The following is a 13,988-nucleotide window of genomic DNA, read 5'->3' as shown; positions in this document are numbered from 1 at the left end:
GTGTTTTTAATGCCCACGTTATTTCAAAAGTGGCTGAAGAATACATATTTGAATAATTTCTTCTGGAAAATTCATTAAACTGTTATTGTCCTAATGTTCATATCAGAGAGAGGAAAGAAATTGGTTAGTCTGCCAGCCTAAGTAGTGTTTAAGCCCCAGTTTTTGCAGGATGTTATAGAAGTCTGAAATAATTTTGTATCACACACATTAAAGTAAATCATTCTAGCGCTCTCCTAACTGAGAAAATTTCTCTATTTGGATTACAAGTCTAACCATTTAGATTACCCTACAAAGATATTAAATTCACTTTAAAAGTTTTTAAGCATGAATTCAGATTTACACTTTGAGCAAATGCGCGATGTTAAGTTCAAAATTCTTTCAAAATTGCCCTGTAATATGGGTTGTGAATAAATCAAGTTTTCCTTTGCTAAAATACTTGTATGATTTTTTTACTCTGATTTGTCTTAAAGCAATTGAATTATGTATGAGAATCAATTGAAGAAAACTTCAGAATCCCTTGAGGATATCTCCTGCCTGAGAATTGCAAATAGAGTCAGAGAGTCATAGAGATGTACAGCACGGAAACAAACCCTTAGGCCCAATGTGTCCATGCCCACCAGATATCCCAACCTAATCGTGTATCATTTGCCAGCACTTGGACCATACCCCTCTAAACTCTTCTTATTCACATACCCATCCAGATGCCTTCTAAATGCTGTAATCATACCAGCCTCTACCACTTCCTCTGGCAGCTCATTCCATACATGCACCAGCCTCTGCATGAAAAGGTTGCCCCTTAGGTCTCTTTTATATCTTTCCCCTCTCACCCTAAACTAATGCCCTCTAGTCTGGACTCTCCCACCCCAGGGAAAAGACCTTGTCTATTTACCCTATCCATGCCCCTCATGACTTTATAAACTTCTATAAGGTCACCCTTCAGCCTCCGACGCTCCAGAAAAATAAGCCCTTGCCTATTCAACATCTCCCTATAGCTCAAATATTACATCCTTATTCAAAAAGGCTTTTTCTAAAGAAAAGTATGGATGCTGAACCAAAGAAGAAGAGGGATGAAAATTCAATCAGTAATGTGAGGCTTTAAGAAGGCTTTAAAGAAAGAGAGTGATGTGCACATGTGGAAGTCTTGAGGGATGGAACTCTGGAGCAAATCAGCTGAAACAAGTAAAGGATAATGGAGCACAGCAGAATCAGTGGCCATGGAGAGCAAGAGAAAGCTGCAATACACTGAATATTCAACAGCTTTGTAGCAGAAACTAAAATGGGACAGGAATCTATATCAGTGTGTTGATAAAGCCAAGTGGAAGAACAGCATTTGAAGCCATAGAGAATGCAACAGGGAATATTCGAGACAGTCCAACAGAAAACATTATCTATCCCTGGAATGGATTTTCTGTTCTCCCTCCAGCAGGTTTGAGCATAGGTCTTATTTGAGATCTGTAGATTCACTGCTATTGACTCACCTTGGCTGAAATTTTAAAGGAGTGAGAGCATAGGCAGTGCCATATCCCCATCCTTTGGTCTATTTAGAGCCACTCAAGGGCCTCACTCTGTTGCTGCTGGTACTTTATCAGTGGTGGTGTCCTGTGCTTGTGGAGAAACCACAAGCTTTACTGGGTGGATTGGTGTTTGGCAATAATGGCTCTCCTGTGCAGCCTTGTGAACCCATTGGGATGTGTTGGAATATCATGTTATTCTTTAACCCTTTCCCTGGCTTTTTGAACCTGGCTCCACATTGCTCTTGCTGAGACCCTTGACCCCAGACTTACTTGGATTCCTCAGTATAGTGGAACTGCCTGCACTCATTGCTAAAGTAAGTAATGCTTCTCCTTGTGTTAAATTACTGCAGGACCCCATCGGGAACATGGGTGGGCTTTGCTCTCCAGAATGTTTAGCCAGAGGTTAGGGGAATGTTGCAACATGTAAAATCAAACCTTTGTTAACAAATAATTGATATTTGTTCTATAAAGTATGCTTTCTAAGATTCCATTGCACCAATTCCGGCAACAATGAGAGGTGGGATTCTTTTTGTTCACCTTTAAACTGTGCACTTTGTTCTCCTTGATATTTCAGCTATGCACGTTAATGTGGGTGTTACTACAGCAACAGCACTTCTGGATCAGTTCTATGAAAAGCGTCGTTTGCTGATCATATCCACTCCGTCTGGTGCCAACCACTACTACAGATTCCAGCTTGGAATAATTCAGGTAATGTTCCCTGAAAACCAGTAATAGACTCCTAAAGAATATCACACAGTAATCTGGTTGAGGGAATTGGTTTAGCTCAGTTGCCTGGATTGTTGGGTTACAGGGCAGTGTGACGCCACCAGCGTGGGTTCCATTCCCATCATTGGTTTGAGATTATCATGAAGGACTCTCCTTCTCACCATCTTCCCTCGCCCTGAGGTCTGGTGGCCCTCAGGTTAAAATCACCACTAGTCGCTTTTCTCAAAATGTGACCAGCCCCTGTGGTCTGGTAAGACTATGGCAACACATAACAACACAACACAATCTGGTTGGGTGAAGTTTTTTTGATTCAGTTTATATATCGTTCTCAGGTTATTGGGGGACCATTTAGCTTGGTTGGCCAGATGGTTGGCATGTGGATCAAATAGTGGATCAAACATCAATTGGGTGTTCAATCCCCTTTCTAGTTGAGGTGGATTCAGGTTGGCCTCCTAGCCTTCCCCAAATGAAAAATCATGGCAATTTGCTGTGATAATTGTCAAAAATCTGTCACGGAGCAGAGAACTCAAGATGAACAGCTTCTCCCTTTTTATCCACCTCCATGTGCCATAATAGGGTTTCTAGCTACTATTGTGTAACTAATCTTTGAGTATTTTGAATGTAGCTGTCGACTCCACTATACAGATTGATATCAGGTGTTCACTGCCTAGATAATAGTCAGCCTGGATCATTATCCCATTATTTGAAGACAATATCAGTTACTATATTAGTGCAAGGCTCCTCTGGATATTATCCATCATTAAAACAGATTTAGAACATTGCTGCTGATTTTATCAATGGAATTGCTTAAAAATCCCTCATCAATATATTTAAATAGGTGTAAATGCAACTTTTTTGGTCTACAAACTAAGATTTTTTTTACTAACTACTATTCTCATTCTTCCGTCATGTTGCAACATTGTTCGTATGAAATTGATTAACTGCATTGAGAAGATAAAGTAAAGTGCTTACCAAGTCTCTGCACTTTTGTCAGCTTTGCATATAACCACAGAGCTGGAAGGAATAGTTGAGTTCAGTAAACATTCACTGACAATAAATTCTGATTGCAATATTAAATTTACAAACACATTCAGAGAGCATCAGAAATCATTAGTTACAGGTTGCAGATAATCAATAAGTTTTCTGTTATTAACTCTTGTGCCTGAAATCAACAGAATTCCATCTTTTCATGGTGTGTGAAAAGTGTGAAATCCAAGTGACAATAATTATTGCCTATGTTCTTTTACCATAAATGATCCTGTGTAATGCAATATGGGAGAATTGCCATTAAGGATGAACAAATATGTGCTGAAGAAGGATAGAAAGAAACAATAAATGTGAGCAGGCACAGTGTAGAAAATGGTGTGCTGTCTTGAGTCCTGACTATAAATAGGAGATGGATTTATTGCAGAGGGCTTATTGAAGAGAATTAACCTTTCAAAAAACATGTGACTGACCTCACTGGAGAAAAGAAAATAGTGAGAGGACATACGAAGCGGATCTTTAAAGTAATGAAATGTGAGAAATGAATTTAGAACTTAAATGATGTCAAAGAAACAGAGTTGAGAAAAGAACTTCTTCGTCCCTCCAGGAAGGTGGAAATGTGGAATAGACTCCAAGGTGAAAAGAAGCTGGATTACTATCTGTCAACATATTGCAATGAAATTAGAGTTCCTTAAAGTAGGTGGCAATGTGTTCTTGGAGAAGGAGGCGGTGGGGGGGTGGGGGGGGTGCGTGGAGGTGATGAGGTTTAGTCTGGAGATAGAAAAATTCTACTTCCACTTGGTTTGGAAAGGGCGTCATGGTCCAAATGTCCTTTTCTTGTTCTTGGCTACATAGTAATAACATTAGACATATAAATAATGATGGTCTGAAGGTAAAGCAAAAGTCGAGTTGCAATACATCTCTAATTTGAGCCAGAAAAGAAATGCATGGGATGTATTTTGTCAGCATGATCTGTTAATGAATTTTGTCATTTCTAGAGCAGTAAGTTATGAGGTCAGGAAAGGAAAAGAATACCATAGTCAGTCATCACAGATAATTCCACTTGCTGAAAATAAATTTCAGTTTAAGTCTGATCTTGCAGGCTTTACCTATTTTTGCTAACTGTGGTTGTACTTTACCAGCCAATGAGTAGTAGCTATTTCATAGGACTAGAAAGACGCTTTAAAGGTTTGCTGTCAAACAAATAAAATAGAAGAGATTTATTATCAAAAAATAGCTAGCACATAGTGGAAGACAGTCTGCCTATTGTTTTAGGTTGCGTAGGCAGAATTAGAGGACAAATAAGCAGGCAGCAAATTATATGGAGAAGTGATAGGGAAATAGATTATGATTATTCCCTAAATTTAATTGTCAGAAACATAGATTACAATCAAACATTAGAAACAAAATAATTGCAATATTTAACAATTCAGATATAAATCTTTTCTCATTTGAAGTTTTTTGTTTGTTTTGACCAAAAGTGAAGAAAAATGCCCCCTCTTTAATACTGGTGTAATGGCATTTACAGAAAGGTACACACTTGAAAGCTCAGGCAGAGATGGAGCTAGTTGGGGTATGCATACTCTACAAGACCTTCCAGGCAAGTGAGGCACTCCTTCGTGTAAATTTTACGTTATAGGGTTAAAGAGAAAAAGGGAATCTTCTGAATTGACATTCAGGGAAATTATTTCCCCATTCTAGGGGTACATCTGCTTTATTGTAGTGTTGGATTTTGAAACACACATTATGAGTTTTTTTCAATTCATTTGTGGGATGTAGGCATCACTGGCAAGACCAGAAATTATTGACCATCCATAAATACATTTGAGAAGATATTGTTGAGTCACCGTCCTGAACTGCTGCAGTTCATGTGTGCGGGTACATGTACAGTATTATTAGGAGGTTTGTGCCAGGAGGTTTCACTCTGGTTTAGGGGTCACATGGGGGGAGGACACACTTAATGGCAAATTGACTGGATGTCATCCTTGTAAAGCATAGGAAACTTTACCTGGTGGGCTCTAGGAGTGTCCCAAGGTTTCCTTACAGGGACGACGGAACCTGTTGCCCCTTGTCCATAGGTAAACTAAAAGAAAAAAAAATCCACTGATCTTTTTAGTGCTTCTTCTCGCCCTTCCTTCTGTTGACGTCTTGGTTTGAGAGCTTCTCTGTGCAGATCTCTTGTTAAAATTGCCGTTGATACCATTGGAGCCCAACTGACATAAATAAAGAGCACTCCAGCTACAATGTGACAGGTCTATTTAGAAGGCAATTTAAGATTCCAAATCCCAGGGTGGCAGCAGGTTTAGTGTGGTCAAGTTACATGAATCATTTTAGCTGCCCTGGACCAACTGTTGATGTTAGTCAGAACAACCATTGATTAAGCCTCCTGGCAATATTATTCCGCAAGTAAAGGTAAATTTGCCATATTCCCAGAGGGCTGCTCTCTTGTTTGAGAGAGAGAGAGAGAGAGACACACACAGACTGGTGGTAGTTTAACCAGAGGGTCACCGCACCTCAGGCAAGGGGTGAGGTTGAATCCTTCATGGGGAAACCCCAGTCTTTACTCATCAACTGAAAACAGACATTCACTTTAAAAAACATTGTACCTCTTACTTTCTAATAAAGCTGTCCAGTAATCAATCGCAAGCAATTCAAGTCCCATCAAGGAAACCTTCAATCCACCTTCTACCTCTCATTTGAATCCAAATAAACTTAATATCTAAATATACTTGGTCTCATGGTGTGGGTGAAGCTGACAAGTCTGCATTTACCTTGTCTACCTGTGTTGTTCTATGAACATGGTGTGCATTTGCTCTCATGGAAAAATAATTTGACAGCATAAAGGTTTTAGAATTAGGATGTGGATTTTGAATTTTATCTATTGTAACATGTTTTATGTAATTCTTTGCAGCAAGCCATATGTGGCTTTGACTTGAGGCATGTGACAGTTATAGAACTAGTTGGTGTTTACCCCGTGCTAATAGGGAGAATAAGAGAAAGGTTCTTGTCACCGCCACTTGTTTTACAGCTGAGGTAAGACACAATTGCACCTTGCTGCTGAATTTCATGAATTAAGTTATGTGCCAAAATGAAAATAGTTGCTGACTCTGAAGTAAGCTTAAGTTACACAATTTAAACAGTGTGTGATTTGATGCTTAAAAATTAAGGTGTGAAGTATTATGAAAAATACCATGCTTTTTTCCTTGGGCCAGTAATATATAAATGTAATGCTTTTAATTGTTATTTACTGTTAATAAAATTTGTTCCACATTTATTACTAAATTTAAAGGTATGTACACTCTTAAGAGGACATGCAAGTTTCTTTCCTCTTTTCCCCTCTTGTCTTCAAGCATCCACTATCTAAGAGTCAGGGGAATGTGTGCTCCCATGCTGGTGCTAGCTGGTTTCTAGGAGCTGCACAAAGTACACTCTAATAAAAGTTCTCTAAGCAAGCCACCTCACTGGCTCTTGTTCCTTCTTGCCTTCTACAATGTGGAGGTCAGAACCAACTGCAACATACCAAGAACAATCCAAACAAGTCTCCAGATAAATTGACCACAACAATCCCACTCCACTAAACTATCCCTCCAGGAATTAACCTCCATGCACGATCAGCTGCTCCTATGGCCTTATTAAGTGAGGTCACCACTTCCACTGATCTGTCTTCATTTATTTCCAGATGCCTGTTCTTCTCGAGTCCCATTGGCAATGATCTACCATAAGGACCACTGCTGGATCCCTTTTCATTTTGATTTTTTTCCATTCACTCATGAGAGATGGCCTTCACTGGTTGAGCCAGCATTTATTTCCTGTCCTTAGTTGCCCTTGAGAAGATGGTGTGAGCTGCCTTCTTGACCCATGCAGTCCATGTGCTGTGAGTGGAACCACAATGTCCTTTGGGAGGGAATTCCAGGATTTTGACCCAGTGACAGTGAGGGAATGGCATTATATCTCCAAATCAGGATGGTGGGTGGCTTCGAGAGCAACTTGGAGGTAGTGGTGTTCCCATGCCTCTGCTGCCCTTGTCCTTCAAGAAAGAAGTGTTAATGAATTTGGAAGGTGCTGTCTAAGGATCTTTGGTGAATTTCTGCAGCACATTTTGTCAATTATACTCTATTGCTACTGAGCATCAGTGCTGGAGGGACTGGATGCTTGTGGGTGTACTTCCATCAAGCAGGTTGCTTTGTCCTGGATGGTGTCAAGCTTCTTGAGTGTTGTTGGAGTTGCACCCATCCAGAAAAGTGGGGTAGTATTCCATTGCACTCCTGACTTGTGCCTTATAGATGGTGAACAGACTTTGGGGAGTCAGGTGTTGATTTAGTTGTATAGTATTCCAAGCCTCTGACCTGCTCTTGCAAACCATTATGTTTATGTGGCAATTCCAATTGAGTTTCTGGTCAATAATAATCCCCAGGATGTTGATGGTGGGAGATTCAGTGATGGTAACACCATTGAACACCAAGTGGTTGGATTGTCTCTTTTTAGAGATGGCCAATGCCTGGTATTTGTGTGGTGCAAATGTTACTTGCCACTTTCAGCACAAATTTGGCTATTATCCAGATCTTGTTGCATTTGAAGATAGACTTCTGAGGAGTCATGAATAGTGCTGAACATCCCCACTTCTAACCTTATGATGAAAGGAAGGTCATTGACGAAGCAACTGAAGGTGGTTGGGCCGAGGATACTACTGAACAACTCCTGAAGAGGGGTCCTGGAGCTGAAATGACTGACCTCCAACAACCCCGACCATCTTCCTTTGTATCGGTTCTGACTCCAACCAGTGGAGTCTTTGCCCCCTGATACCAATTGATTCCAGTTTTGCCAGGGCTCCTTGATGCCAGACTCTATCGAATGCAGCCTTGATGTCCGGAACTGTCACTCTCGCCCAACCTCTGGAATTTGGCTCTTTTGGCCATGTTTGAACCAAGGCTATAATGAGGCCAAGAGCTGAGTGGCCCTGGCAGACCCCAAACTGGGAGTCACTGAGCAGGTTATTGCTGAACAGGTGCCTCTTGATAGCATTGTTAATGACACCTTCCATCACTTTACTGATGATCGAGTGTAGACTGGTAGGTGGTAATTGCCGGTTTGAATTTGTCCTGCATTTTGTATACAGGACATACCTGGGCAATTTTCCACATTGTTGGGTAGATACCAGTGCTTTAACTGTACTGGAACAGCTTTATTAGTGGTGTGCCAAGTTCTGGAGCACACCGCTTCAGTGCTGTTGTCAGGATACAAAGCCTTTGCAGTATCCGGTGTCTCCAACTATTTCTTAATTTAAAAAAAAATAATTTATGGGATGAGTGTGTCATTGACTAGGCCAGCATTCATTGCCCATCATGAATTGCTCAGAGAGGCAGTTCAGGATCAACCACCTTACTGTGGGTCTGGAGTCACATGTGGGGCATCCCAGGTAAGGACGGCAATATCACGTGGAGTGAATTGAATTGACTGAAGACTGATATCTAATACTGGGGACCACTGGAGGAGGCTGAGATGGATAATCCTCTTGGCAGTTCTGGCTGAGGATTGCTACAAATGCTTCAGCCTTATCTTTTGCATGGATGTGCTAGACTCTTCCTTCATGAGGATGGGGATACTTGAGGAGCCTGCTCTTTGAGTGAGTTGTTTCATTGTCCACCACTATTCATGACTGGATGTGGCAGGACTACAGAGCTTAGATCTGATCCATTGGTTGTGAGATTGCTTAGCACCTCTCTATGACTTGCTGCTTATGCTGTTTGTCACACAAGTAGTCCTGTTTGGTAGCTTCACCAGGTTATTACTCCATTTTTAGGTATGCCTGGTGCTGCTCCTTGCACTCCCCATTGAACCAGGGTTGATCCCCCAGTGCCTCATGGATGCCCAGTCTTGAGTTGCTAGATCTCCTTGAAGTCTCTCCCATTAGCATGAGTGATTGTGCCACAGAACACGATAGAGGGTATTCTCAGTGTGAAGGTGGGACTTTGTCTCTAAAAGGTTGTCAATCTTACTGATACTATCAAGGACAGATGCATCTGCAGCTGGCAGATTTGATAAGGAAGATGGATGGATGTTTTTCCCTCTTGTGGGTTTCCTCACCACTTGTTGCAGACTCAATCTAGCACCTATGTCCTTTAGGATCTGACCAGCTCAATCAGTAGTACTACGGCTGAGCCACTGTTGATGGCGGACATGAAAGTCTCCCACCCAGAGTACATTTTGCACCTTTGCCACCCTCAGTGTTTCCTCCAAGTGTTGTAACTAATTCATCAGCTGAGGGTGGACGGTATATTGTAATCAGCAGGAGGTTTCCTTCCCATGTTTAACCTGAAGCCAAAAGACTTCATGGGATTTGGAGTCAATGTTGAGGAATCCCAGGGCAACTCCCTCCTGACTGTATACCACTGTGCTGCCATCTCTACTGGGTCTGTCCTGCCAGTGAGGCAGAACATATCCAGGGATGGTGATAGTGGTGTCTGGGACATAGTCATACTCACAGAATCACTTGTTGCTTGACTAGTCTTTGAGCCAGCTTTCCCAAGTTTGACATTAAGGCCCCAGATGTTAGTAAGGAGGACTTTGTAGGGTTGATGAGGCGATATCTGCCGTTTCTTTCCCAGTGCATATCTCAATGCCGGGTGGTCCATCTGATTTAATTTGAAATAATGATTATTCACAAGATTCACTTGAGCTTAAGATGTATAGTAGATAAAATCTAAAGTTACAAGGCTATATTGTTGTTGTAATGGTACAGTGACTTTAAAATGTAATTGGGATTGACTGGGATTTTGATTTCTTTTATTAAACACAATAAAGAGAAAAATAAGCCACAATTAAAAGATTCTAATCAGTCTCAGATGACAACCTGTGTGCGTGTGACCATAGAGTATTATCCCTACCACTCATTCTTTTTGATGTCTTTGCAACCTTTGAAAGCATTGACTACACCACCCTCCTGTCAGCCACCCTTCATTATCCAGCTGAATGCTACTGCCATAGCTTGCTTCTGTACTCCCCCTCTAACCTATCATAGCCAGCCTAACTCCAGAAAATGCTTCTTTCCTGCCTCTATAATGTTACTCTGCAGACCCCAAAGGTCTATCATTGCTCTTCTCTTTTTAGATATTTTCACCAGATATTTTCTCTTGGAGGAGTGTCTGAAGATGTGCCATCAGTTGACAATAACTAACACGACCTCTTCATGAGCTCTTTGGACCCCTTCACTATCTGTGCTGTTAGGCTGATTGTCTGGCATTGATTCCGTCTCTGGTGTTGATGGTCACGACTGTGCCATCTAAAGCTAATTCCTGTCTTCCTCAAAATAGCAACTGTACAATGGTATTCTGAAGCGAATTTTCATCATGCTAAGGGGACGAGGGAACTCCAGAAATTCTGCATTGCCTTTAAAAGTTCCCATACTCAGTGTAGTCTTAATGCATCAAAAATATATTTTTGGCATGGGATGAAATTATTTTAAAAATGATAGAGTCACATACTCAGGGAAGTTGATACGTCAGTTCGAAAGTTAATTATTCAGGGTTTATCCGTTTTTACGACTAAGTGTCATGCCAAACCTGCTGAGCACTCCTGTTTTGTTTTTGTTTTAAGACATGCTGATGTTAATCCTGGTGAGTCAATGTTCTCATTCAAATTCTTTCCATCATGTATTTTGTTGTTGGTTGGTAGATTGCTGCTTCGGATTTCACAATCGAGCTTCAATATGGTCCTTATTGACAAGTATGGTATGGACAAAGAGCGTTATCCTTTCCCAGTCACGGCTGCTGAGCTCTTCACATTGATCGATACATTTTCCCTACGAAAAGAAGAAATCAAGTTGCAAGTTGAAAATGGTCAGTCATGCAATTGATTCCTGAAGCTCAGAATGATCTTCCAATGAAATTGCGGTTTATTAAGTGCATTTTTATGCTCTCTACACAAATATTGAAATGCTATTAATATATAAAAAGTGCCATACCCTGGAACTTTTTTGTTTAGATTTTCAGAGACTTTTGCAACATTATTTTATTGTTATGAATATATAAGGAATTGTGCATGATATAATTTATGTTGCTCTTTCATTTAAAACTGTACAACAGGTGTCCTAGAGTTATACAGCATGGAAAAAAAACCTTCTATCTGATCCACACCCACCATGTTACCAAACTAAACTAGTCCCACCTCCCTGTGTTTGGCCCTTATGCCTCCTAACCTTTCCAATTTATGAACTTATCCAAAAGTCTTTTAAACGTTGGAACTGTACCCGCTTCAGCCACTTTCTCTGGCAGTTCATTCCACGCACGAACCACACTTTTTTTAAAAAATGTTGCCCTCACGCCCTTTTTAAATCACTCTCCTGTCATCTTAAAAATATGCCCCCTCGTTTTGAATTCCCCCATCCTAGGGGAAAATAAATTCCTTGTCATTCACCTTATCTGTGCCCCTCATGATTTTATAAACCTCAAACTCATCCTTCAACCTCCTGCACTCTAGTGAAAGAAGTCCCAGCCTTTTCAGTCTACTTTTTATATCTTAAATGCTCCATTCCTGGCAACGTCCTGGCAAATCTTTTCTGAACCCTCTCCAGTTTATTAATATTTGAAATAGTGTGCCAGGAAAGATTTACCTAAGATTAGATATATGCCAGAATTATTTATTCTGTTGTTTTCACATCTTTTAAAAATTAATTTTATGTTAGTGCAATAATGAGCAATTAGTGTTGATTCTTGTTAGCAGATGCCACTTTATCTTGTTGCTGTCGGTCTTTTCTTCTTGTTGGTTGAATCCATTGATTTAACAGTATATTGCTGATATCAAGTTCTATTTACTGCATATTGCTGATTTTCATCCTGACTATTGTATAGAAAGTGGAGATCCAAGTTTTCTGAGTACTTACAGTGCTTTTAGAGCCAGGTGTCATATTTCAATGTAGATTTAAGATGGCAATAATTACTTTTGCTGGGTGTTAGAGGGAAGAATAGATGTCATAAGCACATCAACTAGTAGTCTGAATTTTCATATAGCAAATGCCTATTGGTGAGCAATCCAATACAGTTTAGTTCAGCCAAGCCATATGATATTGCATTATATTAGTTCATTTTCTGCATGAACATAGTAGAAATGGATGCAAAGGTAATCTTTGTATTGAAGAAATAATGCACAATAATTGGCATAAATGTAGTCACATTCTCTGTGTGTATGTGTTGAAGCAACCATTCAATAAAAGAATTACAAGTTGACAACATTGTGGAACTCATTACTGTTGTACTGAGAAAGATTCGCAATTCACATCCATAAGGTTAATGCCCCAAGGGTTTAAATATGTATGAAACAGAGCTGAAGACATTTCATGGAGAGATAAAAGATGACAGTGAAAATAAAATTGAGAAAAATGTATCTTTCACATCAAGCACCAGCTACTTTGCAGGTAAATAAAATAATGTCAATAGACTTGTGTCTTCAATTAACATGTTATCCTTTCATTTATTTATAATGCTATATGATCTATTAGTTGCACTAGGGAATGGTAGTTTTTGTTGTTTAAATGTCTAAATTTATTCCACTTGCATATCTAAAGACTGCTGTACTTGTCTGGATCCTTCACAGACTTGTACTGTAAATCAATAGTCATAAAAGAGCTAGACACTTCAAAGAAAATCCCCCAGTGAAAACACTTTAGGCAGCTCGAGGAGGATTTGAACAGTGATGTACTGGAGCTATGTGGAGCAGAATTTTGGGCTTTAAGCCAGTGTGGTAAGCAAATGAACTTGACTGCCCATTTATTCCACTAATTTCCTATTCTAACTGAATGTTGTAATAGTGTAAGGCGAACCATTTTCAGTTGCTTCATCAATGACCTTCCGTCCATCATCAGATCAGAATAGGGGTGTTGACTGATAATTACACCATGTTCAGTACTATTTTTGGTTCCCTTCAAATCGTAGAATTGTCACAGAACAGAAGGAGGCCATTTGGCTCACTATGACTATGCCTGCTCCCTGAAGAAGCAGTAGCCCTGCCTTCTAGGCTTAGCCCTACATATTCTTCCTTTTCAATTTATAAAGCAATTTCTTCTTGAACACTTCAATTGAACTTCCTCCACCAAATATTATTTACCAGAAACCTGTGTAGGTCAGCCATATAACTACTTTGACTATAAAAGCAGGTGAAAGGCCAAGTAACTCACCAACTGCCTCTCCCCCCACTTGCTTGGATGAATGCAGGTCTGATATCACTCAAGAAAGTTGACACTATTGAGGTCAAAACAGCCCACTTGATTGGCACCTCATCCACCACCTTAAACATGTCCTCCAACCATGTAAAGTGGCGGCATAATGCAGCATTGACTAGCCTATACCTCTCCCAGAAGGTCAAAGGCAGCAGATACATCTAGTAATCATCAATAGCAAGGTCCTCACCAAGCCACATGCCATCCTGATTTGGAACTGAATCACCATCCATTGTTGCTGGGTCAAGAGTTTGGAATTCAGGCTGGACAGTAACATTGACTTTAGCAATTCAAGAAGTTTACTTTCTCAATGGCAATTAGGGATCGTCAACAAATGCAGACCATGTCAGTAATGCTAACACTTTTTAAAGAAAAAGATGTCTTGTTAAAAACATGTTCTGAAGAGCAGTTATATTGACTTTAAACATGAACTCGGTCTCTCCCCAGATCCTGCCAGATCTGCTGTTTATTCCCAGTAATTTGTATTTATTAATTACTGCAAGTTTATTTTTTCGAACCACATCAACGAGGACTAATAATTAGTGAAGTGAAGG

The 13,988-nt window shown here is 40.1% G+C and overlaps 1 protein-coding gene across 4 annotated transcripts in view; it reads left to right on the top strand.

The window, feature by feature from the left end:
* srpx (sushi-repeat containing protein X-linked) overlaps positions 1 to 12,426 on the top strand; it is a 77,809-nt gene extending 65,383 nt beyond the window's left edge. For all 4 annotated transcript variants that reach the window (XM_072585115.1, XM_072585112.1, XM_072585114.1 and 1 more), the window contains 3 exons: positions 2,089 to 2,222; positions 6,136 to 6,257; positions 10,896 to 12,426. In XM_072585115.1, the coding sequence (XP_072441216.1) occupies positions 2,089 to 2,222; positions 6,136 to 6,257; positions 10,896 to 11,076 (437 nt within the window). In that variant the 3' untranslated portion in view covers positions 11,077 to 12,426. The remainder of the gene's footprint in view (positions 1 to 2,088; positions 2,223 to 6,135; positions 6,258 to 10,895) is intronic.
* Positions 12,427 to 13,988: the final 1,562 nt, after the last annotated feature.

Source organism: Chiloscyllium punctatum, chromosome 15 (genome assembly GCF_047496795.1).
Source record: "Chiloscyllium punctatum isolate Juve2018m chromosome 15, sChiPun1.3, whole genome shotgun sequence".
In the NCBI taxonomy this organism is placed as follows: domain Eukaryota; kingdom Metazoa; phylum Chordata; class Chondrichthyes; order Orectolobiformes; family Hemiscylliidae; genus Chiloscyllium; species Chiloscyllium punctatum.
The sequence above is the reverse complement of the archived record's forward strand: the minus strand, read 5'-3'. Positions and strand labels throughout refer to the sequence as shown.